The 27,543-nt window shown below is 42.8% G+C and overlaps 1 protein-coding gene across 1 annotated transcript in view; it reads left to right on the top strand.

Moving 5' to 3' along the window:
* The first annotated feature begins 1,437 nt into the window (after positions 1-1,437).
* Positions 1,438-27,543, top strand: part of Dscam3 (Down syndrome cell adhesion molecule 3) — a 65,843-nt gene continuing 39,737 nt past the window's right edge. Inside the window, exons 1-3 of the mRNA XM_076326879.1 lie at positions 1,438-1,504; positions 1,590-1,776; positions 13,137-13,279. Of these exons, the coding sequence (XP_076182994.1) occupies positions 1,438-1,504; positions 1,590-1,776; positions 13,137-13,279 (397 nt within the window). The remainder of the gene's footprint in view (positions 1,505-1,589; positions 1,777-13,136; positions 13,280-27,543) is intronic.

Raw genomic sequence — 27,543 nt, 5'->3', positions numbered from 1 at the left:
CTGATGTTTATTTACGAAACGTAATCGGTACGATGGACGTTTAATAAACTTGTCCTGCGGATGAAATATATTATACTGTAATAAATATTATAACAGTAAGCGTGCATCGAGTAAAAACGACGAAAACAAAAGGTTCTCGAACAATCGGAAAATATGCAACTCGTACCGATTCGAGATCGGCACGGTTCTCGAGTTATCGGAAAAATTATTCGTTTCGAAAACCAGCGACCAAAATTAGACGATCGATCGTAACCGAAAACAACGTCACAATTTCGAAACACTCGAAGGAACGATCTGAAAGCTCGCGAGACCGTCACGTGTACCAGCGGAAGCGTTAGAGTTATTGATCGCGATGTCTATATTTAAATGCTGAAATTGAATCTCCATTTTCGACTGTCTGAAGGAACAATCTGCGAGCGATCTCGAAACGGAAACCCCTCGTATTGAAATCGCGTTGGAACATCCCCCGTTTCGAGCGTCGCGAGAATCATCGAGCGTTTAAAACCGGTGTTACGATTAAGTATCGATCATCGAACAGTTTCTATACGATTCCGTGCGTAAAGATCTTAAATATCGACAACGTTTCGCAGAAGTAACGTCGGGACTCGATTGAAATATTTTTTTTAAATAATTCCTCCGACCGATCTCGACGAAACGTCGACAAAAAGCAAACCCATCGAACCGATTCTTCCCCCGAGAGAAATTTATTTCCAACCGCGTTCAAGAGGCGCGTAAAGTGAAATAAAAAAAATTTCGTCGAAGATAACGCTCAGCGGAGACGGCCCGATAAATATGAAAAAAAAAAAAAACAACGAACGAAACGAAACGAGAGAGCGTATAAACGTTCACGGGAACGGGCGCGCGGAATGATTTCCCTATAAATCGAGGGCCACTTTCGAGAGAGAGAGAGAGAGAAAGATAGAGAGAGAGCTTTTTAATCCGTGGATTTCGAATTAAATATTTCAACGGGCCGATGACGCGGTCGTTCGTTCCCCGGCCGTTTAATCTCAGGCTGGCCCGTAGTGTCAAATCGATGTGGAATGTAGGTCGAATTCGGCTTACCGGAATTGATTTCTCCGGTTTCTGAATTATTGTTGTAGTGCGCGTGCACTGGACTGTGTGCCACTCTCCCCCGTTCGACTCCCCCTCCTCGTCCTCCCTCATCCCGCACACGATCCCCCCTTGATTCTCTTCAAACGCACAACGTGATACCCACAGTCGTATCAAAGCGTTCATTGTCGGATCGTGTGACGCGATTCCATTTGAAAACCAATACCGTATAATACCGCTCGCGAATCAAAAATTCATCGAGAAGTGTCAATCGATGATTACACACCACCCACGATCTCGATGACTTTGAATGATCGTGTAACGTCTGAGAATATTCGCGGTAGGGATAAAACGTTTAAAAACAAATAGAAACGCATCGAGAATACAATGGAAGATACGAAAGAAATTCACCAACGTTCCCGAGCGATGATCAAGTGCTCGAAACTGATACGTTGTAATTTTATGCCACGCGAATTTTCGAGTGATCGGTTTCGAGGGGGGATTGGAGCTTCGTTAAGAAATTTCATTTGATTTTCCAGCGTGTATTTTGGAACTCGTGCTCGGCCAGCAAGGACCGGTTTTCGTTCTCGAGCCACCGAGCACTCTGGTCTTTTCCAATACCACGGGCTCCCAGCTAAGCTGCTCTGCCCATGGGAGTCCAACGCCGCACGTCACCTGGATAACTAGTCCGGATCAGAGATCAGTCACCGCGGTTCCCGGACTACGGTAAGTAATTAAGATAAGTGACGTGTGTGGACAGCTTCGCGCGGAAACGAATGTCGTACTTTTGAACGGAATGGACGAAAGCTTTTCTTAGTTTTTTCAATTGCGCACCAATGATCGTAAACCGTGCGATTGAATTATATTGTCGAGTGATCGGAGATGTTGTTTATGGAGAAAAGAAATTTATCTAATCGTCCATTCTTCGATGTACGACCATGGAAATAATTATAATATTTTTCTGGTGGTACACGTTCTCAAGAAATTCACCTAACCGTCCATACTTCGATATACGACCGTGAAAATAATTATACTACTTGTTCGATAGTACACGTTCTCATACGGAAAAAAAATTCACCTAACCGTCCATACTTCGATATACAATCGTGGAAATAATTATACTATTTTTCTGATGGTACACGTTCTCAAGAAATTCACCTAACCGTCCATACTTCGATATACGACCGTGGAATTAATTATACTATTTGTCCAATGGTACACGTTCTCAAAAAAATTCACCTAACCGTCCATACTTCGATATACAATCGTAGAAATAATTATAATAATTGTTCGGTAATACACGTTCTCATACGGAAAAAAATTCACCTAACCGTCCATACTTCGATGCACGACCGTGGAAATAATTATACTACTTGTCCGATGGTACACGTTCTCGTGTCAATTGTCCGACAGTCACCTGGCATTTACTACTTTTCTGATATTCTTACGCGAGTTGGCTGACCGATCACTCACCTCTACCACTTGTCTGGTCACGTACGTTCCGGTTCCAATTGTCCGGTCCAGCACGTTCCTTTACTACTCGTTCGATCGCGTATGTTCCTACGACACTGGTAGAGATATTTAAATATTTTCGAAATGTGAAATCCACTCGGGGAATATTAAGAGTTTCTTTCGGTTGATTTAGAGCTAAGTTAGAGCTCCTTTTGTTTAATTTTCGGTTAAGTAAAATCTACATTCGTATTGTAGTATGGTAACTGTAGAATAGGTTTAGAAAAACCTAGTAATTTTTAGACAACATTCAACGAGCAAAGAGCAAGAATAATTAAAAAAAAGTACGGGTCAGAGCAGACCCAATGAAAAACATTGGCAAGGGCCTTTCTTTTCTCGAAACGAAAGACAATATTTAACCGAGAAGTATTAAACCGAGAAATGTTAAACAAAGAGTCTTGAAGCGTTGCAGAGTATTGTGTCACATCATTTACTGTTATCCAGCTACTGTCAAAGTATCAATTATTTATAACGTAATAAATTGTACCACAGTATTACGTTTAAAGAAACTTCGTCAAACCCTCGTTAGATATCGTCTCGCTGAATTTGTCTCAATTTTACGTTACCTCTATACCAATTTACCGCTAATCCTCAAATTATTTATAACTTAATAAATTATACCATAGTATTAGATTTAAAGAAACTTCGTCGAATCCTCGTTAGATATCGTCTCGCTGAATTTGTCTCAATTTTACGTTACCTCTGTAAAAATTTATCGCTAAACCTCAAATTATTTATAACTTAACAAATTATACCATAGTATTACGTTTAAAAAAACTTCGTCGAACCCTCTTTAGATATCGTCTCGCTGAATTTGTCTCAATTTTACGTTACCTCTATACCAATTTACCGCTAATCCTCAAATTATTTATAACTTAATAAATTATACCATAGTATTAGATTTAAAGAAACTTCGTCGAACCCTCGTTAGATATCGTCTCGCTGAATTTGTCTCAATTTTACGTTACCTCTGTAAAAATTTACCGCTAAACCTCAAATTATTTATAACTTAACAAATTATACCATAGTATCACGTTTAAAGAAACTTCGTCGAACCCTCGTTAGATATCGTCTCGGTGAACGTTGTTTGAATTTTTCTTTACCTCGTTAAGAATTTCCTAGTATACCTCGATTAAGCTTTCGTTAGGTTATTCCTACGCGAGTAGATTTCCACGTGAAATGGTACCGCGGGTACGAACCGAAACCGTGTCCGCTTGGGTTTCCCTCGTCGTGACGCGGCTTCCTCGTAATTCCGTTTCAGTTATCGAGCGGCCTTTGTAAGATCCGCTTTTTCAGCTGAAAATTCGCGGCGTTGCTCGCAAGAGTGTACCGGCCGATATAAAATGGGTAAGCGGATTAGCCTGTCCCGGGATTTAGAACTTTCGAAGCCGCTGTAAATTGCCGGTAGTTTCTAACGTGCTCCATCCACGATCGGACTCGCATTGTCCCGTGGAAAAATTACCAACGCTCCGGTACGGTAATTATCGCGCAACTTCGTTCGACTAATTAGTTACGAGATCCTCAATTTACCCGTGAACTTCTTACGGGGTTCGTTGCTGCGTACTTTTATCGAGGTAAGTCCGTAAATCGTCGCGGATTTTTCGTCCTCTCCTTGTATGTGTTTTCATTGGGTCTGCTCTGACCCGTACTGTTTTTTTTATTATTCTTGCTCATTGCTCGTTGAATCGTCGATCTCCTCTCGAAACGATCGATGATTTAAGAATCCACGTGTCGTCTACGCGAGTGAAATCGTTGGAAGAGGATAACGCGAGACGATGATGTTGGAATGAATGCAACAACGATCTTAAAGGTGGCAGATGTCGATGTCAGTTTTATGAACTGTCTTCGTATCGGCGCGGAAGGATCGTCCGCCACGCGGTCAACGGTTTGACCGTTTTCCTTTTGGTTTTTCTTTTTAGTCGAGTTCCAAGTCCAGAGTCAGAAAGACCACACGACATATACGCATTTCTTCGAACTTTATATTCTTATATATACAATAACTATACTACTAGATACGCGAGATCCCTGGATATTATAATAAACTAGTACCTATTCTACTCGTCTGATTAAGAATTGTCACCTTTCACTTGCTTGACGATCTTGACAATTGATGACAGATTCTTCTCAACTCGACGACTGATGACAGATTTTTCTCCACTTGACAACTGATGACAGATTCTTCTCCACTTGATACTTGGTAAAAGATCCATCTTCGCTCGATGGTTAAATCCTTCTCCACTAATCTGAACTTTACAACGAAATCGTTGGAAGAGGATTACGCGAGACGATGATGCAACTCGAGATTTGATGTACAGAAGAATTTTGTTTTTGAACAACGGCAAATCTTTCCGTAACCAAGGTAGAGACACCGTGGCGTACGAAACCCGGAGATCGTGTAAGATTCGTATTATTGGAAGTCTGATGCTACTCGGTTGGCAATATCGTGACCGTGGCACCTGGGGAAACCATTTCCTCCCGGTAATTGAAATGTTCCTTATCCAATGGTCGTTCGCGTAAGTTTATCCGTAGTCGAAGGTCCCTCAGGAAAGCATAAACTCCGTTTCCCGGTGCCACGATGTACGTACAACGCGCGTTAATCGCGTCGATGTGCCTTAATACGTTTTCCAAGCGGAAATGCCCCGGTCTGTACAAGTACCGTCCGAGTCTACTTGTCCGGCTAAGTATCGGCACGTTCTACGCGTCTGATCAAGGAACGTTCTACTTCGTTCGCTCGAGAGACGACAGTTCTCATCACGTTTCAACGACGAAGGATCTCCCGTGCTACTTGTCTGGACAAAGGAAGCCGTATTTCACCGGTCCGACCAATGAACGTCATATTCTACTTGCCCGACGATCGATGTCCGGCTCTACTTGTCTAGACAATGAACGTCGCATTCCTCTTGACGGATGACGTGTGTCTACTTATCTGACCAATGAACGTCATATTTTACTTGTCTGGAAACGAACGTCATATTCTACTCGTCTGGTTAAGAATTGTCATCTTTCACTTGCTCGACGATCGATGTTCCGTTCTAACTCGTCTAACCAACAAACGTCACGTTTGACTTGACGATTGATGACAGATTCTTCTCTACTTAACGATAGGTGACAGATTCTTCTGCACTTGACAGTTAGTAAAAGATCCTTCTTCGTTCGGTGGTTAAATACTTCTCTACTGGTCTGAACTATAATTGTTATATTTTACTTGTCTGGAAATGAATGTCCTTTCCAATCGTCTGGTTAAGAATTGTCATCTTCCACTTGCTCGATGATCGATGTTCTGTTTTAACTCGTTTATTCAACGAACATCACATTCCATTTGACGATTGATAACAGATACTTTTTCACTTAACAATAGATGGCAGATTCTTCTCTATTTGACAGTTAGTAAACGATTCTTCTTCGTTCGGTGGTTAAATCCTTCTCTACTGGTCTGGACTATAATTGTTATATTTTATTTGTCTGGAAACGAACGTCCTATTCTACTCGTCTGGTTAAGAATTGTCATCTTCCACTTGCCTGGCGATCAATGTTCTGCTCTAACTCGTCTAACCAACGAACGTCACGTTCCACTTGACGATCGATGACAGATTCTTCTCCACTCGACGACTGATGACAGATTTTTCTCCCCTTGACAACTAATGACAGATTCTTCTCCACTTGACACTTAGTGAAAGATCCATCTTCGCTCGATGGTTAAATCCTTCTCCACTGATCTGAACTATAATTGTCATATTTCACTTGTCTGGAAATGAATATCCTTTCCAATCGTCTGGCTAGGAATTGTCATCTTCCACTTCCTTGACGATCGATGTTCTGTTCTAACTCGCCTAACCGACGAACCTCACGTTCCACTTGACGATCGATGACAGATTCTTCTCCATTCGACGACCGATGACAGATTCTTCTCCATTCGACAACTGACGACAGATTCTTCTCCACTCGACGACCGATGACAGATTCTTCTCCACTGGACAGTTACTAAAAAAACTCCTCCTTCGCTCGACGATTAAATCCTTCTCTACCAATCTTCTCCATAGTCGTCGCATTTTTAACATCGTCCAACTAATATCCTTTCCACTCGTCCGCGTAACAAACACGTTGCACTCCGCTCGCCCGACCAATTACACTTCCACTTTCGTTCGTTCGATCAAATAAAACCGATCGTATCGCCGTCCACGCGAGAAAATGTTCCGAAAGTTTGCGCATATTTGAAAATGATCCCACCCCGAAGTATCAACGTAACGCGCTCGTGGTACGTTCCACCGTTCCGGAACGTCGTAAAAATTGTCATCGTTGCGCACTGGATTCCCTCGTCGTGTAACTGCATTCGTGTTGCGAAACTCCGTAGATCTTTTCAGCACGGGTGAAAGCGGCTTTCGCAACGTCGCGTCAAGGCTTCGCGATTCAATCACGGACAAAGAGTTTCAGGAAACGTTACTTTCACCCGCGAATTCGTTTCTTCCACGGGTCCCAGACATCGACCGCGATGAAGATTGGATCTCTCGACGAACACACGGCTCGTGCTCATTCTTCGAGGAACGGTCGAGGCCGCAAAAGAAGTCGTTTGAATCCGAAGGGAGAGCAACCTTCGACGAGAGAGCAACCCTTTTACCCTCTTCATCTCCGAAACAGTTCCCTTTGACGTGCACGATCCGAGCTCACCGCGGCCGGCCATTCAGACGTCGCGGTCTTCATTTGCATCTCGCGGAATTGGCTGCCGATTAATCCTGTACACCGATACATCGATCGATTAAAGAAGGTAGCCCGGTGCACGTTGCTCGTGCACGATTCGTGACGACGAACGTGTTCGGTGGCGAGCGGGGTTTCCAACGGATGAACGTGGAAACGATGCGCGCACGAAAAGAAAAGGTGAAGCCGATCGTTGCGAAATAAATGCAAATGAAAGGCACGGAAGGGGAGAAACGGAACACGAACGGACAAAAGGGAGTGTGAAAGGGTGAAAGGGGACAATGAGAAGAGATGGGAACCGGAAATCGTTGAATGGAAAAAGGAAGACTGGTCGAAGAACGATGGATCAATCGCGCAACGATGAACGTAAAAGACAGTACCGATGTGGAGCACGGATGAGAAATTTACTGGAGGAATGAATAATAACGAAGGAAGTAGCAATGTAGAAAATTGTTTACATGGAATGTATAATCGTGTAATTTGTAACGTTTCGTTATTTCACGAGCCACCTCGAGTACAAAGATTCGCTCCGAACGAATCACAGGGAGAATTTCTCATTCTTCTTCGAATCTTCTCTACGTCGCTGTCTACATTCACCATCTACGATTTCTATTTACGCTTCCTCGAGGACTCTGGAGTGTCCTCGAATCCTCCGACGAATTTGTCTTCGCTGTTTCGTCCGCGTTCCACCTTGTCCACGAATCGTCCACGCGACGAACGGGCCGACCGTTTAATCCACGTCACGGGATTATTATATTTTACAGTGGCCAGCCGGACTTCAAGCGGATGATGTATGACCGAGAGTTGGTTAACGCGCGCGTTCCCAGACCAACGCGAAACGGAACGCCGGGCGTTTGCGGGCGGATGAACCGAATACGCGGGAACCGAGTGGGAATCTGTTGATGACGCTTGACACGCTGAAAAAGCGTGCGCGACAAGCGTTCCGTGCTTGTTGCTGATAACACACGGCGAACAAATAAGGAATTCGCGGGGATGTTTCACGTTTAACGTAACATCGGGCATTAGACTTTGAAAGGATTACAATTGTGTCGCAAAGTATACACGTTGTATTAAAATACGGATTATATATTTTATATATATATATATATATATTGTACTTTATATTTATTATATTGTAGGAATTTTATCTAAGTAGCGGTGGTTATAAAATAAGGGTGAATAAAGTTCTAGGATATACGTGTGTTGAATGATGTAATTGTAGGAACAAAATATTGGATTGTTTGGAAAGTCATTTTGTTTTTTTTTTAGTGAAAATGAAACACGATGTTTTTAGAGTGTATATACATTTTATTAAATTATACGTTCTCCATTTTGGAAAATGTAATGACTTTCCGAACAGCACAATACTTTATATACATTATATTATAATATATACTATATATTGTATTATATATATACATTATATTATAATACGTATTATACTCTACATACATTGTATTATAATACACATTATACTCTACATACATTCTATTATAATACATATTATACTCTACATACATTGTATTATAATACATATTATACTCTACACACATTGTATTACAATACATATTATACTCTACATACATTATATTATATAATACTATATTTCATATATACATGTATACAGAGCGAACAGATATAACTCAAGCACTCATTATTTTCGGTGAACTTTTTGTTTCTTTCACAACGAATTAACGACACATTATTTTTTGGCGGCGCTAAATTAAAGTATGTTAGAGAGAGGGAAAACGGAAATATAAGGAAGTGGGGATAAGCGTTTCATCCCGGGCCTGCTAGTGGACTCGTCAGTAAGGCATCCTAGCAGGCCCTGCCTTATACGCCGGGACATTGGAAGATCGGTAAGAGGTCGTATATATAGCGATCGGAGCAGGTACGGGAACTTGCGGGAAACGGTTGGTGGTGAGTTTCCCTCTGGTGGCAAGCGTGGGTAGTGCCGCCACAATTTCGATTTAATTTCCTCCCGAGCTGCACGTTTATATACATATATAAAATATATACATATAATATATATATATATATATATGTATATACGCGCGTTAAACGTCGGTGCCCGTAATCGAGCTGCAAACGCGTAAAGAATGCAAATTCACGGGAACGAAGGAACGAGATAATCGGCAGCGTAGCGGTCATTTGCGGATAATGCGATTCGGTCGGCCATCTAATTTCACCGTCCACGGTTTATCTCGCGACGGAGACGCCGACTCCCGGCGTCCGCGAGCTTTCGCATTTTTTTTTTTTTTTCCCCCCACAGTTTTACGTTTAATTTCCCCGCCAGGAGATAGTCGTTCGTCCTGGACAAATACGCGCGGACATCGGGGGAAAAACGCTTACCGACGCGCGGACGTACAAAAAAAAAAAAATACCGCGACTGTCGTTCGCATTCGCGTCGAACGCGAGCACAAAGCGAACGCGACAAATTTATATTTTTTTTTTTTTTTTCATTACGATTCTTCGACTACACGTCCTGTAAAAAAAAAAGAAAAAAGCCGACGGGGGGAAGAAACGTAGGAAAATTCGCGTCCACTGAAAAAATAATGGAATTTTCAATTTCGATTATCGACAACGCGTCCCGAGTTCCCCCTCGCGATAAATACGCGCCCGGATTAAACGGAACGCTCGCGAACTCGATGTCTGCCCTGAGAATGATTTACATTAACGCTTAATGCGTCCAACATCGCTATTCGTGAACGTCGCTGCGTTATAGTCGGAGTCGTTGCTCGATATTCGTTAATTAATAGTAAAATCTGGGAACAGGAGAGAAGGGGGTACGAAATTCCCCGAGGAAAGCAGTTACGAGTTTTCGAATCTGCGATTAAAATAATAGGTGGAATATACACTTTGTGGTAACTGAATACGTAACTCTAGTTACGTTTATGTAGCAATGGATTATGCATTCGAGGAGTTCGAGACGCGAATAAAATTTAGAGGCGTTTGCTGTCATTGCATGATATTTGGATCTAAACGAAAACACGAGGCATGAATTTCGATGTGAACTTCTGGAATTAGAATTAAATAGAACAAAGAACTTCTGTAGTAAGAGAATAGAAAATAGTAACCGATCGATGCGTCAAGAATCGTATACGTGGAAGATCGAACGATCGGAACTGAGAATCGTACGTGTCCGTTCGTATTTCGCGACGATTCGCGCAACGCGTGATATTACGAACGGTGAGCTCGCGCATACATTCTAATTAAACGTAAACGGTCCTGGAAATGGATTTCGACTGTGGCGGTTTAATAAGACACGTTATGAAATTTTGATCGTGTTATTGCAATTAGAACTTCGAGGAGCGACTTTCGTGGAAATTATCATCGACGAACACACCGATGGAAAATTAAGAAACGATCTCGTACGACTGTCCGATCGTGCATTTACTCGCGCTACTTATTAAAAGATATTGTGTTTATATACAAAGATTTGTGCAATTTTGTTATTTTCTCACGACGCGTTTATTTGATCCAAATCTCTGACTTTCACGCGATATTTATTCGACGAGATACATATCCTTACTACTTGTCCGACCACCACGGACCGATACTACTTGTCTCACCGAGTACAATCTTACATCACTTCTCTTACGAAGCACTGTCCCTTGCTACTGTTCCTTTTACGCAACATCCACTCGTCCGATTATATATTTCCCTACTTGTCCAATAGCACACTGTTCCACACCACTCTTCCCGAACGCATTATCCATATTCCAAGCATTATCGTTACCTTACGTAATTCCACCAACGGTGCAATAATACTCGTTCCCGTTACGATACCACGCACGATCCTGTATCACTTTCGTTCGAAAACGTTCGCTTCGTTCGACTGCGATACGACGTATTAGTTCTGTTCCCGGTCGAATAATATTAATAATATCGATCTCGGAACCGTGGAACGAATTGAACGATTCGACGATGAAACGTTTTCGAAAAGTAGTAAATACGATTTCAACTCGCTGCTTTCGCATCTCGAAATTCTAATTCCAGACGGAAACAAGGCGTGGCGATCGTTCCCGTAATCACATGCGTATTTGCTCCGTCAAAACACTCGGTTGTGTAAATAGTCTGACGCTCCGGAACGATCCCCCATCCGGCTTCTCGTAGAAATTACATCGCCATCTCGGCCCAGGGATAAATTTATCCGAGCCGTCCCTCGAGCTCCGAGGTAGACAAGAAACGGGAATGCAATTGAACCGCGCGCGAGTAATGTAAAGGACGAGACAATTCGCCCGCGACGTGATACGAAGCACGAATCGGTCGGTTTCGAGCCGTGAAAAGCTGCAGCCTCAGACCTAGCGATAATCGAATATGATGACGACGGATGGAGGATCCGGCGAGTCTGACCTCTCGAGTAGTCGATACCTCGCGAGACATTTTTAGTCGGTCGGTCGGTCGGTCGGTCGTGACGTAACGTTTGAATATTTCATCCTAGACGTTTCGACACTTATTAACCTTCTTAATCGTCACGGTTTGCTTCGAACCGTGTGTATTTCAAGATTGTGAATTTAATTCGTACTAAGATTCTCGATACGGATTCTATCGATGTTAGACAAGCGAGATGTTGACGCGATACGAAAAGTAACACTTATCGTGGAGCGTGTACGTTTATTGTGAAAGAAAGAATTTCTTTTTTAATTTATCGTAATGTTATTGGATCGTTTGGAAAGTTGTTTTGTTTTCCAAAATGGAGAGTATATAATTTAATAAAATGTTTATACGGTATAAAAAAGTTGTGTTTTATTTGCACTAAAAAGAACGAAATGACTTTCCGAGTAACCCAGTATCTATAGATGTCTTAGTATTGTGTATACCGTGTTAATAGTGGGACGTGTACCATTTTCTTGCTAATTGTATTTCTTTCGCTGTTATGAATGCACGTTCCGTGTCACGTGGAGCGTATACGATTATTGTGAAAGAAAGAATTTTTTTTAAATTTATCGTAAAGTTTTCTATAGATGTCTTAGTATCGTGGTACTAGTATGTTAGTACCGCGTCAATAGTGGGGTGTGAACCATTTTCTTGCTAATTGTAATTTTACGCTATTATGAATGCACGTTCCGTGCCACGTGGAACGTACACGATAATTGTGAAAGAAAGAATTTTTTTTAAATTTATCGTAAAGTTATCTATACATGTCTTAATATCGTGTACACCGTGTTAATAGTAGGGTGTGTACCATTTTCTTACTGATTATATTTCTTTCACTCTTATGAATACACGTTCCGTGCCACGTGGGACGTACACGATAATTGTGAAAGAAAGAATACTTTCTAAATTTATCGTAAAGTTATCTATAGATGTCTTAATATCGTGTACACCGTGTTAATAGTAGTGTGTATACCATTTTCTTACTGATTATATTTCTTTCGCTCTTATAAATACACGTTCCGTGCCACGTGGAACGTACACGATAATTGTGAAAGAAAGAATTCCTTCTAAATTTATCGTAAAGTCTTCTTACACACATCTTACTAACGTGTATACCGCGTCAATAATGGAGCGTGTACCATTTTCTTGCCAATTATATTTCTTTCACTCTTATAAATATCGTAAACCGTAATCAAAGAAATAATAAAAAATCTGTGGTTATTAACAAACGAGAATTAAACTCGATTATTTTTTTCGAGGTGTCCGCGACGAAGGGAAGCTCCGCTAATATTTTATATCCGAACGGAAGGATTTTCTTTCTCCCTTTGTTCTCTCGTGACTATTACCAGGAGTGACTTAATCCTTGGTATTGTTCCTTAAAGAAATATTCAAAGGCAAAAAGGAGGCGAGGAAGTGAAGTGTTCTCGTATCCCGAATAATAATGGCAGGAATGCAGGTATACAATACGGTCGACGACCAACGCCGTTTTCTTCTGTTATTTTCAGACAATTACTCGGGAATGGCACCCTCTACTTTCCACCGTTTCTGGTGCAGGATTTTCGCGCGGAAGTCCACAACGCGAGATACAGATGCCGTGCCACCAGCTCCGTGGGAACGGTCCTCTCCCGTGAGGTCACACTTCGTGCCGGTGAGTTCGAAATACCGCAGAATTTTCCACAGTACGCGACTCAAAGCTACGTGTCGTTACGACCGATACGTACACGTTGGTCCTCGATGCGACCGTGGCTCCGTTACGACGTACAATATCATCGTTACACGTATCGGGATAATACGCACATTATTTCGACGATACAGATTGCGACGACGCGATGTTTGAACGACACGCGTTGCATTTTCGACGGGCACGTAGGTGCAACTGCATTTCATATTTCACGAGATGGTACGTCCCCGTTCGTGCGACAAGGACCGGCTTGAAACTTCTACGCGCCTAATTATTTCTCGGTTGTAATTAATATCAAGATCGCGAACGAAACGTAAGTTTTGGTATCATTTTTGCCGGGCTTGAAATCGATACTCTTTCGTGGAACGATAAGAAACGTCGATCGGGACGTTACAGCCGATCGATAACTTGATTTAATGCTCCAATATCGAGACAATGCTCGAGAATGTAATAACATCGTTTCTGTTTCATATTTCTTTCGATGATTATTAGTTCATAATTATTTCAATGCCAGTACAGTTCTTGGAGATTTCTACTTGAGATAATTTATTTTATTTTAGTAATTATTGTGAGAGTTAGTATTTAATACTGATTTTAATGCCAAAATAGTGTTTGAGGATTTCTACTTGCGATAATTTACTTTATTTTAGTAATTATTGTAATAGTTAGTATTTAATACTGATTTTAATGCCAACGCAGTGCTTAGGGATTTCTACTTGCAACAATTAACTTTGGTCTAATACTCGTTCTAATAGTTACTATTTAATATCGATTTTAGTACCAGCACAGTGCTTGGAAATTGATACGCATCTACAACAATTTCTCGTAGTACTCGTTCGATACTTATTTTAATAGATACTATTTAATACTGATTTTAACGTCAAGACAGTGCTTGGAAATTGATACGCATCTACAACAATTTCTCGTAGTAATCGTCCGATACTTATTTTAATAAATACTATTTAATACCGATTTTAACGTCAAGACAGTGCTTGGAAATTGATACACATCTACAACAATTTCTAGTAGTAATCGTCCGATACTTATTTTAATAAATACTATTTAATACTAATTTTAACGTCAAGACAGTACTTGGAAATTGATACCCATCTACAACTTCTCGTAGTACTCCTCCATATTTATTTTAATACTTACCATTTAATACCGATTCTCGAGAATCGATGCAATCCGTATCAACGATGCAACTGCAATGGTTCCATCGTTAACGATCAGACCCAAACTCGCGGCAAGTAACGATACGTCGTCGCCTTGAATGCTAACAAATAAGACCCCAAGGCGGACAAATAATTAAAGAAACCTCCACGGAGAGCGTAGCACGTTTTATCGAGTTCTGCAGCGAGGTCGACCCGGCCGCGTTAATAACATGAAAAAAATAGTGCAAAATATCACGGGGGAAAAGCGCTTCGCTTTGCGCGGTCGTCACGTATCCACGGTTGCATACAGACGCCGCGAGTCTCATTATCGTGTCCCAGCGCGGCACTCGTTAATTACTATGATTTCTTTTTTTTTTTTTTTGCCCCCGAATCCCTCCTAACATTGGCGGGGAAATATTCGTGTCACACGAACGACTGTTGCGTCTTGCAACGACGACACCACGACGTCTGAAAAATATAATTACTTCTTCGATTCTGAAACGAACGTACGTATAAATATATACCGATTTTATTTGTCACGGTATATAGAAGATCGAAAGTGAGCTTTTCAAGTGACATTTTTTTATTCATCCTGCGAGCGAGTAAAGGTTGCGCACAAATAGCTGTATTAATTCTTTCGAAATACTGAGCATTTTTCAGCTTGGTGCTTCACTTGGAACACTCGAAGAATTTCCTGTGTTGTATTTAATGTCACGTAGCGTAAATTATAACGGTACAGATCTTTTAGAAATTTCTCTGAGAAAATTGAAATACACTTTCCATACATATTTGTAAAGCGTGTTGCGTTCATTTATCGACAATCTCGATGAAGATAATACCAACAAAATTAATAACACTACCACTATTAACAATAATAAATGATAGATTGGGAAAGAAAAGAAAACAATTTAAAAAATTTTGAAATCGAATTCGTTACCGTTGCACTCACAGATGCAGTTTGCGTTCACAAACGTTCCCATATTTCATTTAAATCTTTCGTACTTCTATTTCGCTCGTCTCTAAAAATATATATACACACATCAAAAAGTATTTCTCCGTCAATGAGAAAGATAAGAAAATTAAAAATTTCCAACACGATTATTCCATCCTGTCTATACTTTCCCTACCAAATTTTTCACTCACGTGCATCGATAACACTTGATCCTAAACCAATCCTCGGCATTTCGTCTCGTGTTTCCCCGCCTCGAGGATTGCAATCCGAGAAGCATGATCGGTAAACGCAACGTTCGCTCGCCAGGAAACTGTCCTCGCGGAACGACAACCGTAGATATGACTCGTTCGCGCAGTATTCTTTTTTTTTGTTGCACGGATGCACCGATCGATGTTTCAGTTTCGCGCGAAGAAAGCGTTTACTATTACCTTAAGTAGTTCCGTCCGAGGTAGAAACGAAACGGTGGATATCGTATCGGTTCACTCTGTTCTCGAGTATCGTTCCCGGTTATGTTGATTGGAAACGAAAGCTTCTCAGCGTGGTGAAACGAAACGTTGATAACTGGCGGGTGTCGATAAAAGTCCCGAGCGATCGTCGAAACGTCGAAACGTCGCTCGGTGGATAATTAAAATAATTAAAATAATTTTCCCGTCGGTTGCGACCGTCCGGGTCCACGACACGCAGAAACGTTGCTCAGAAATTTATTTATCCATCGATACGTCCCTGGACGTCCCCACGATCCGTTCCACCCACTGTACGGAGGGAGTTGCGCACGTACAATAAACGTCAATTACAGACGCGACGTCGCTCCGGTTGAACGTGACTGGACGCGACGCCGAGTAAAACTTCCCGAAGAAGAAGATCCCATTATGCCGGAAGCGTTGTAAAAGGACTGCGTTTTCCAACCGGGACATCCGAGTAAATACCGGACGGGTAAAACGTCGCTGAAACCCCGTTAAATTGTATCGGAGGAAGTTCGATTCGTGGCAGGTGGCAGCGACGTCGAGCGGGGGACACCGAAACGCCGCGTCGCGACGCTACGGAACTTAGTCGGGCGGGTTTACGTGAGCCACCATTTAAATGGCCGATTTTAAGCCGACCGACGCCCCACGGCGCATACAAAACCGTGGACGCGCGAATGCACCGAGGGGAAACCGAAATTAGAAGGAAATTCCGTATCCTCGCGTTTAATCGAACGAGATCAGTGAATAAGACGATGAAATTATCGCTCCGTGTAATTGCGTTTATCTATTGGGCGTTCTGTTTTTTGTCGCTCGTAGAAAACCAAGAACTCGATTCGTTATCTTTGAACTGTTGTTCTTACAAGTTAATAACTCGTTTTTCGGTAGGTAACTACTGAGTATTTTTCTGTATTTTTGGGATGTCACGATCCTGGAGAATAATAACGATCGAGAGGAATTTGGAATGTGTATTTTGGACGCGTTTTAAGAGTCTCGACGAAATATTTTTAGTAACTTTGATCTATGGACGATTAACGGACGAATATCTCGTGGAAGGTTTTTATATTGATTTTTTTGTAGGTATTTATTGTTCGAAGAATTGTTAAAACACGTTCGAAGTAAATCTTGTAGAGACTCGAATTTTAGGCGGGAACGGTTCGATGCACTTTTGTGCATCTGCTCCAGAGAAGTTGGAGCGATGCACTCGTTTATGTTAATCCCTTGAGTGGAAATTACGGATGTCGAACTCGAATTTTGACGGGCTACAGTATTGTCATTTGACAAGTATAATTTTCTTTATTCTATACAAAACAGTCTTCGTTCTTTCGTGAATAAATTCGATGCAAATTGAAATAATTGCGATATTCAAATAGTTCGAAGTAGCACGTTAACTTTACAAATAAATCGTAAAAGAAGGGATCAATTTTTGTAACGTACACGCGTGAGATGTTCAAAATTCGTCGTCGTTGTTTACAATGTTATTATTAAACCTACATACGAAGAAATACATACATACATATATACATACATACATAAATATAAAACACACGCACCGATATTACAAAACTCAATTTTCGTACAATATTGTATCATCGTAAACGCGACAAAATTTTGCAACGTAGAGGAAAAAAATTCTAACAACACGTTCCGTTACGAACCTATTCGTTGGTAACAGCCAATGGATAGAAACGATGAGAGATTGAAGTCGGCCATCTTGGAAACGACATCGAACGCCAGTCTCGAGAACCCTTCGCGAAGTAACCAAGGTTCTTGCCGCGGTGAAAAACGTATGGTCAGGAGCGTCGCGCTTAAATTCGACTTTCGAATTCCTCTTTTCGGCTTAAATTGGCTCCGCGCGGGGCTTCCTTGTCGGGAAAGTTTCCCGGGATGACTCGACGAAAACCAGAAGAAGAATTTCTGGCGACCGCTTCGACTCACGAACTTCCGTGTACCGTTGAAACGACGAGGATCAATCGATCGTGTCCTCCGTGGGGCACTCCACCGTCTCGAAGTTACATTCGTCGGTACATTCTTTTTCCCATGGCGGCGAATTCGGCTCCCGTGAACTCGGTTCACGTACACACCGTACGAATCTCGAAGTCGGTGAGAACGTACTTTGAAAAGTACACTAGCGAAAATTCGAATCGCTCAGTCGCTCACGCGTGGTACGCGTTAAACGTTAACGTCCACGAATCTTCTCCCGTTTCGCAAATTTTATCTGGTCGTTTTCACGGATATGATATACTTGAAAATTTATTCTCGTGTATTTCCAGTTCCTCGACAACTTATATAATATACTCGAAAATTCATTTTCGTGTATTTCCAGTTCCTCGATAACTTATATAGTATACTTGAAAATTGATTCTCGCGTATTTTTAGTTCCTCGACAACTTATATAGTATACTCGAAAATTCATTCTCCTGTATTTCCAGTTCCTCGACAACTTATATAATATACTCGAACAATTCATCCTCGTGTATTTTTAGTTCCTCGACAAATGATACAGTGTACTCGAAAAATTTATCCTCGTGTATTTTTAGTTCCTCGACAACTTATATAATATACTCGAAAATTCATTCTCGTGTATTTTTAGTTCCTCGACAACTTATATAATATACTCGAAAATTCATTCTCGTATAATTTTAGTTCCTCGACAAATGATACAGTGTACTCGAAAAATTTATCCTCGTGTATTTTTAGTTCCTCGACAACTTATATAATACACTCGAAAATTCATTCTCGTGTATTTTTAGTTCCTCGACACTTATATAATACACTCGAAAATTCATTCTCTTGTATTTCCAGTTCCTCGACAACTTATATAATACACTCGAAAATTCATTCTCGTGTATTTTTAGTTCCTCGACACTTACATAATACACTCGAAAATTCATTCTCGTGTATTTTTAGTTCCTCGACAAATGATACACTGAACTCGAAAAATGTATCCTCGTGTATTTTTAGTTCCTCGACGACATCGCCATTCACGAGTTCCTCTTTAATATTTCAACAGTTCGAATAGTTCCAGAAAGAATTCTCACAATTGGACTTCGCGAGAATAGAAATTTATTTTATCCCGCGTAGAATGTACGCGAAAAATAATTTTCGAACGAATTACGAGACAGAGGAACGAATAATTTTTTATTCCGAATCGCCAACTGAATCCCCGTACACTGTAACGTTCGGTATTAACAATGTTGCTCGTACGTTACATCGCAACGTACCTTCGCGCGCCGTAACCATCATCGTGGATTAGTCGGTTGGTGATAAAAGTTTGGGAATAGCTGTTCCCGCGGAAACTTTTATTGCACGAATTCTACGGTACCTGTTCTACGGGGACGATTTTTAAACAAGTTCCCAACAGTGACTATTTTTTGTCCCGTGCTCGGGGAATATTTTTTTTTCGACAATTTCCAACGGAAATTTTCTTTCGTCGCTAGGTTGCAAAATTTCGACGAGGGCAAGAAACGATTAATAGATAAAAGATAACAGAATTCTAAGAACGGTTCGGTAATAATTGCATTCGTGATACGTCGTTCCAAGAATCGGGCTCGAATCAAAGGCTGCGATCGAATGACGATCCAGAAGATCCTGAAGATCCAGAAGATCCAGAAGATCCAGAAGATCCAGAAGATGTGAAACGAAAATTTTTGAGGAGGTTCGCGGTCGTTTCGACGGGCCAAGTCGACGTGAAAAATTAGGAAGTTGGCTGCAACAGACGAGGGCGCGTCCCGACGCCCGGCCAGGTTACCGGGGAAATACGGTGGATGGCGAGAAAATTGTACGGGCGCGGGGTTTGGGGCACCGAACGAAACGAAACGTGCAAATGAAGCCAATATGCGCAGATCTCCAACCAAGCGGCCAATGATATTTCCGTGGGCTCGCAGCCATCCTCGGGATTAAGTTTCTTCGGTTCGCGCGAGGGCGTCGCGTATCCGTCGGCGTCTATTTCGGCATCGATGCGAGCGGTGATTCGCCGATTCCTTCGGGGTAAATCGGTTCAATACCGCGTGTCGAAATCGGCCCCTCGCGAACACCGTGTCGTACCTGGTGTTTCTTATTGTGATCGTCAAACGTGGGGAGTTTTGCGATTGTTCTATGCTGGGATCGAATTTGTTGTCGAGAGTCGAAAGTTAAATATTTGTCGGATTTATCATCGATTGTTGAGGGTTGAATTTTAATATTAGTGTGGTTAGATTTATCATTGGTTGATAAGTGTCGAATGTTAATTCTAGTGTGGTCAGATTCATCATTGGTTGTTGAATATCGAAGGTTACATTTAGCGCGGTTAGAGTATCGGTTGATAAGTGTCGAATGTTAATTTTATCGCGGTCAGAGTATCGGTTGATGAGTGTCGAATGTTAATTCTAGCGCGGTCAGAGTATCAGTTGATGAGTATCGAATGTTAATTCTAGCGTGGTCAGGTTCATCGTTGGTTGTTGAGTGTCGAATGTTAATTTTAGCGCGGTTAGATTTATCATTGGTTGATAAATGTCGAATGTTAATTTTATCGCGGTCAGAGTATCGGTTGATGAATGTCGAATGTTAATTCTGACGTGGTCAGATTTATCATTGGTTGATAAATGTCGAATGTTAATTTTATCACGGTCAGAGTATCGGTTGATGAGTGTCGAATGTTAATTCTAGCGCGGTCAGAGTATCGGTTGATGAGTGTCGAATGTTAATTCTAGCGCGGTCAGAGTATCGGTTGATGAGTGTCGAATGTTAATTCTAGCGCGGTCAGAGTATCGGTTGATGAGTGTCGAATGTTAATTTTAGCGCGGTCAGATTTATCATCGGTTGATAAGTGTCGAACGTTAATATTATCGCGGTCAGATTATCAGTGGTCAAGTGTTGAAAATCGATTTAATATCATCAGACTTCTCATCAACCGCTAAGTAGTAAACATTGTTCTTATGTGTCCATCTTCAACCGTTGAGCGTTGAATATCGTGGTTACATATATCGTCAACAGTTCACTGTTGAATATCGATGTGATCGCGACGAGACTAAAAACTATCAGTGTCGAATCATGACCGTACTGTTTGCAAAACTGAGATGTTAAATCGTATCTCTTCAACTTTCAGACTATCCACGGTTGAAAATATTTGAACACTAATAATTATCCACAACTCAACAATATTCAATGTACGGTACATTCCAATCGAATTCCTTCGGGAATACCATTGATCTTTTTCGCGTCGCGTAACATTCTTTCCAACGTATTCGTACAGCCAGCGGTTCGCAAATAATTAAATCTCATTCGGTGCAATAAATCTCGTATTCTTCCTAGGTATACGCGAGAATACATCCCCGAGCTTCCGTATTTTCTCCGGCGCGGAAGACTCGTTGCGTTTCAACGTTTAAACCCCCGTGACCGCAAACTTCAAATCCCGGTATAATAACTGGTAATTCGTCCGTAGGAAAATTTAAATACATAAACGCCCGTCGAATAATCCATCGAGCAAAGTAGGCACTTTCGATGGATTCCATAACACACCGCAATTAATTACAATCTCTCTCTCTCTCTCTCTCTCTCTCTCTCTCTCTCTCTCTCTCTCTCTCTCTCTCTTCCTCTCTCTCTCTCTTTCTCTCTCTCTCTTCCTCTCTCTCTTTCTTCCTCTCTCTCTCTATTCAATTCCCGAGCGAAAGCGAGAGTTACAGGAGAGCCGAGCATAAACATCGGCCGGAGTTTAATTACCCTGCGGATCCCCACCGAACCCCCGCCACGGGGGATGGTGTTTGACCCCAGCCCGAGAGAGAGTTAATTAATTACCGATCTCTTAAAAACAATGAACTCGAGACCTCTCCTCTCTTCGACGTTCCAACGGTTTCTGTCAGAGATCATCATCGAAAGTGCCACGGCTCGATGAATATTCCCCGAGTCCCTTGGTTTCTCGCTGAGCTGCTTGCCCACCGAGGGTAAGGCGCACAGGAAAGGGAAAAGGGGAGCACGGTTCCCCTTTTAGACAATACACGTTCTCGCTCTATCGTTCCAGCTCTCTCCCTCTCGTTCGCTCTCTTCAGGAATAAGTTCTTTGGCGGAGACGAGGGTCGAGCCGATGTCATTTCAGATAAATTCCTCATCGCTTTTCAGTCTTGTCCGGCCCGACTCTCAACGCGAGCCTCTCCTTTTCATTCGCGATACCGTGCATCAAGAGGACCGGAGCCAAACGGGGACCGAAAGCACCGGGAATCAGAGAGGTTTACGCCGCGTGTAATCGAGTATTCCTTTTCGAGTTCCGCGATTCAAACGCGGGACGAACGACCTGTGTTCCGAGTGACATTTCCGTCGCCGTTTCAAGCCGCGTTTCGCGCATTTTTCTCGGCTAAAGGCACGTGGAAATTTATTACGCAATAATGCCACTTAGCGCGGGGAAATTATCCGAACGGGTACCGTTGCTACGAGGAAAGAGGAAATTTTCAGAACGGGAACAGAGATCGTGGAATTGCGCTCAGAGATAAGAGAACACGAGCTCGAGCTTGGAGCGAGGTGAAAAAAGCGTAACTATTGGTGCGGGAATCATCAAGAGTGTACGATTGGGTATACGTACAACTCAGATTCTTATTGAGAAATAAGATGCGCGATATATGGTAAATAATTACTCCTAGCTAATAGTCAAAAGTAACTATTGTTTAGAAAGTAGTGGAATGAAAATCTGCAGAATGAAAATACAGATTGCAGGAGTACACTTGGGGGTAAGAAGCTAACGAAACAGAAATGTTGTACACTCGATGGTAATGCGTTATCGATACCAAGAGGTTGCGGGTGTCGTGGAAAATTGAGAGGCACCGTGAAGGAAAAATTACTCCAACGAATATCAAAGACTCCGTGCACCGATGGTGTAGAAGAAAAAAAAAAGAGGAGGGCACAAAGGACTCGAGATTAACCTCTCGCCGGGACGAAAGGTACCGGGAAAGGATCCTCGTCTCCGGTTCGTCAAGAAAGAAATCCTCCGTTCGGGGACGGAAATAACGAGCGAAGGTGTCGGTGGAATCTTCCAGCGAGCGTTATCGGGCCACGAGTCTTCAGCCGGGTATCTTTCAAACAGCGACAATTAACGCGCGGATAAGCAACCCGGCCGTGACTTGAAATGCAAACGGGCCGATGAATAGATACACACGAGAAAACCCCCCTCTATCCTCACGACCAATTAACTGTCTCATTCAGGGTATCTCCGTTGGATCTGGCTGGGCAGACACACGGCGCAGAGGGTGCGTTAGCCCGGACATCCTGAAGTGCCCCGACGACGAATGCGAGCGAGACGAAAGACGACGGTTGGACGGAGACGTGACGAGAGCGAGGGGAAGCGGAGGCGGAGACGGTGGCGGCGGCGGCGGCGGTGGTGGCGGTGGTGATGGTAGGTACGGAGTGAAAGAACGTCGAGCTGAAAGGGAACGCCCGGAAACAAAAAAAGGAAACGAAATTGCGAGTCCGACGAGGGGAAAAAAGAAGACCGAGGAGAGAGACGAAGACGATCGAACGAGGACCGCGTGATATCGAAGAGAGGGAGAGAAGAGAGAAAGAGAGAACCAGAGAAAGAGAGAAAGAGAGACACTTGACGAGAGAAGACGCGAACGAAGAAAGGGTTACGATGGAAAAGCCCCGTTGGTTGAAGCGAGAAGAAAGCGAAGAAGAAGGCTCTAGGATAAAGAGAAGACTCCAAGTGGAGGGAGAACAAGGTAAGAAACGAAGGGAACGAGCAGGACTTTCGTAACGAGGAACGGGGCGAGGGTTCAGGAATGCGACAGAAACGAGACGGAGTCGCGAAGAGAGACAGAAAACGGTTAGGGCGAATCGGACTCGGTTGGAAAAAAGGTGGAGTGGGTCGGGGCTGACAGGGGGTGGGGATGAAATCTTGGTGAATGCCGGGTCACTCGTTTAAATAATTAAACGCGTAATTACCGCCGGCTGGAACACATTTTAATGAACGGTGCCTTTTCCACGGTCCCGCCCCTCCAACGTCCACCTTCCACCACCCCCCTTCATCCGTCAAGCAACGCCGCGTCCCATCCCTGGTAGAGAACCTCGAGAGAAGAGCGTCGGGAGAGTCGTCGACCAAGCGACTACGGTCGTGACTTTAGAAAAGCGGAGCGGAGCGGAGACGTTTGGAAAGCACGAGTCGAAAGTTCGCCTACCACCCGTTCGTGTTTGCCACGATGGGGGTGGTCGATGGGGACGCGGCAGACGCGAAACAGGGTGGTAACGAGGCGCTTCTTTCGATCTTATCGGCGATTTCTCGGTACTACTCTTCGGTCTCTGGTCAATCGGGCTAGCTACCCAAGGGAGGTATAGTGCGTCGTGCAGAGGATCCCGACCACGCTGTAAGGGCTGGAAGGGACTCGGGGGATTATTGGAAATTCGATCGGTGGCGTTTTGTCGAGGGTGCGTTTACGTTTGACGAACGACGGGGAACGAGATCGAAGGGTGAGTTTCGCGCGGGCAACGTCGGTTCGAAGTACTCCGCGCGAGTAACGTCGGTTCGAGGTTTTTCGCACGGGTAACGTTACTTCAAATTTCTCCGCGAGAATCGTCGGTTCGAAGTTCTCTACGCAGATAATATCGGTTCGAAGTACTCCTCTCGAGTAATGTCGGTTCGAAATTTTCCGCACGGATAACGTCGATTCAAAGTTCTCCGCGAGAATCGTCGGTTCGAAGTTTTCCGCATGGGTAATGTCGGTTCGAAGTACTCCGCGCGAGGAACGTCGGTTCGAGGTTTTTCGCGCGGATAACGTTACTTCAAAGTTCTCCGCGAGAATCGTCGGTTCGAAGTTTTCCGCGTGGGTAATGTCGATTCAAAGTTCTTCGGAAGAATCGTTGGTTCGAAATTCTCTGCACGGGTAACGTCGGTTCGAAGTACTCTACGCTAGTAATGTCGGTTCGAAGTTCTCTACGCGAATAATATCGGTTCGAAGTACTCCTCACGAGTGATGTCGGTTCGAAACTTTCCACGCAGATAACGTCGGTTCAAAATTCTTCGCGAGAATCATCGGTTCGAAATTCTCTGCGCGGGTAACGTCGGTTCGAAGTACTCCCCGCGAGTAACGTCGGTTCGTAGTACTCCCCGCGAGTAACGTTGGTTCGAAGTTCTCCGCGCAAGAAACATCGATTCCAAGAGTACACGGTATGTACAATGTGTGCGTCGTACACTCGAACTGTTTATTGGACCATGAAACGTGCTCCGATTCACGATCGGTGGAACGTCACCGATCTCCTCCGATCCGTAAGTCTCGATCGCGTGTCACGTGCATCCATGATTACACTTAACGACATTTGTCCGCTAAATTTCATCGCAACGATTAACGATCTCTAAATATACCGAGTGTATTTATCTCGAGAAAATGTCTCACTGAACGACCGACAATGGTACGAAAAAAATGTTCTCAAGAATGTTTACTACAAAGAGGAACGAAAAAATTATTTATACCGTAAAATATCCCACTTTTTATCGAACAAAAATTTGTTCCCGAACATATTTTCGATAAATTCTTCGCGAGACATTCCACCGTGCCGAGATAAATAAGACACCCTGTGTATAGAAACTCGATGACCCATAATGGATTGGATACCTTATTGTCGATACAATAGAAGGAAATTTCAAGCGCGATTTCGACTCCGTCGCTTGAAAGCGGGGTAAATGGAGGAAAGGGAGACTCGTATTTTACATTCGCTCGTTATACTATATTATTCTTGAGTTAAGAGCGGCAGCTTTCACCGAGAGATGTAATACTTTCTCTTGCTTCGAGTTTACCGGGAGACGCGGACGGTCTGTCATCGGTCGTGAAAATGTTAATTTACGGCTCATGACGAACAGTTATTACGTATCGTTTGTAACGATCGTTAACGACCGTAGAAAAGTGCTTTGTCGCGAGCGTTAGAACGTCGAGAACAGGAAAGGAGCGCCTTAAGAGCGTTACGTTCTAATATTTAAATTGTGCCTGCGAAATGAGACGGCGTAACAGCGTGACAACCGACTTGACAGTGCTATTAAGAGCAATATCGTACCTACCTGTCAGATCTGGGAATAAATGGAGCAGCGACGGAGCTGCTCGAGCTGAAAATGAATTTCCGGATGCGGCGCTAATCTTATCTCTACTCGGAGAATTTATCTCGGCGAACGTCCTCCTTTCTTTCTTCTCCTTCTCGAAGACCAAGTGAATCTACAACGTGATATTAAAAACGAGCAACAAAACGCACCACGGAGAACAGACACGTTACTCCCGCGAAGATATACCATTATCGATCGATACTAACATCCATTAATATCAAATACACGTACAAAGTACAAAAAAATTACCAATAAATAACATCTATAATTTCTAACGTATCAACTGAAACAAAATTTCCCAATTTCTTCCAACTGTTCCACGAAAAATTCCCATCGCAATATTCGCGAGAGAGATCGCGCTTAACCTCGATCTTTCGCTCTTAGAGGTTTCGTTTTATCTTACTTTAACTTACTTCTTCTCTTCTTCGTCAACGTACGTGTATATCATTATCGTACAAATGTGCTCTCGTTTTCCACTCGTCCCGTCTCTCCTCGAAAGTTCGTTATCGAGCGTCGAATAAACATTGAACACGAATTGGTCGACACACGTGTACCTATAACACAGTGTAACCGTATCACCGTGTATAAACGCGATTCCAATCCTTCAAGGGAGATTTCGAAGCTAAGCAGAAACTTCGAGCCATTACATCCTCGATTTAGCCCGGAATCGTGGCTGTTACGACCGGTAGGCGGTGGGGGACAGTCGAGGGGTCGTCGCGGCGCATCTTCCGTCCGACGCGCGGCGTCCCGTCGATTTTTATCCGTGAGAATTTCCCGCGTTGGGATCGGGAACGGATGTCACGTCGCGGCGCGTGATTTATAACTTCTGCATCGAACGCTCGAAGGTGTTGGTAAACAACGTCGGGAGTCCGTGAAAAATCTCTCTGCTCGAAAGAGGGAATTTTATGCAAATGCAACGCGACGCAGGCGACCGGCCGTACCGTACTCTGTCCCCGCGATTCGATTTTATCGTTAAACAAATACTGGTGGCACGTACACCCTCCGAACGAACGACCGTTTTTTTTCCTTACGAGTGATTTATGAAACCCACGGGGAGATTAATCAATTTTCACTCGGTGTCCTCCAACCCTCCACGATCGTTTGAATTCCAGCGACTCCTCGAGCGTTCAAGAATTGGCGCGTAACGATCGGTGAATCGTGTACCGTAGGCGTGTTTAATAATTTTTTATCCGGCCGTTTAATTGGAAGACGATATGAGAAAATTTATAAGCGATTTGTGCTCCGTGTGGAACAATTTTGTATACAAAATTGAACGAAGAACTAAAGTAGAATCGAAAGAACCTGGATGGAGCACCGTGTACCATAGGTGTGTTTAATAATGTTTTATCGAGTCGTTTAATTGGAAGATTTATATGAGAAAATTCGTGAGTGATTTATGCTCCGTGTGGAACAATTTTGTATAATAGAAAATTTAATAACAATTTTGTATAATACAAAATTGAACGAAGAACTAAGTAGAATCGAAAGAACCTGGATGGAGCATCGTGTACCATAGGTATTTAATAATTTTTTATCCGGGCCGTTTAATTGGAAAACGATATGAAAAAATTCGTGAGTAATTTATGCTCCATGTGGAACAATTTTATATAATAGAA

The sequence above is a fragment of the Ptiloglossa arizonensis genome, chromosome 2, assembly GCF_051014685.1.
Source record: "Ptiloglossa arizonensis isolate GNS036 chromosome 2, iyPtiAriz1_principal, whole genome shotgun sequence".
In the NCBI taxonomy this organism is placed as follows: Eukaryota; Metazoa; Arthropoda; class Insecta; order Hymenoptera; family Colletidae; genus Ptiloglossa; species Ptiloglossa arizonensis.
The sequence above is the reverse complement of the archived record's forward strand: the minus strand, read 5'-3'. Positions and strand labels throughout refer to the sequence as shown.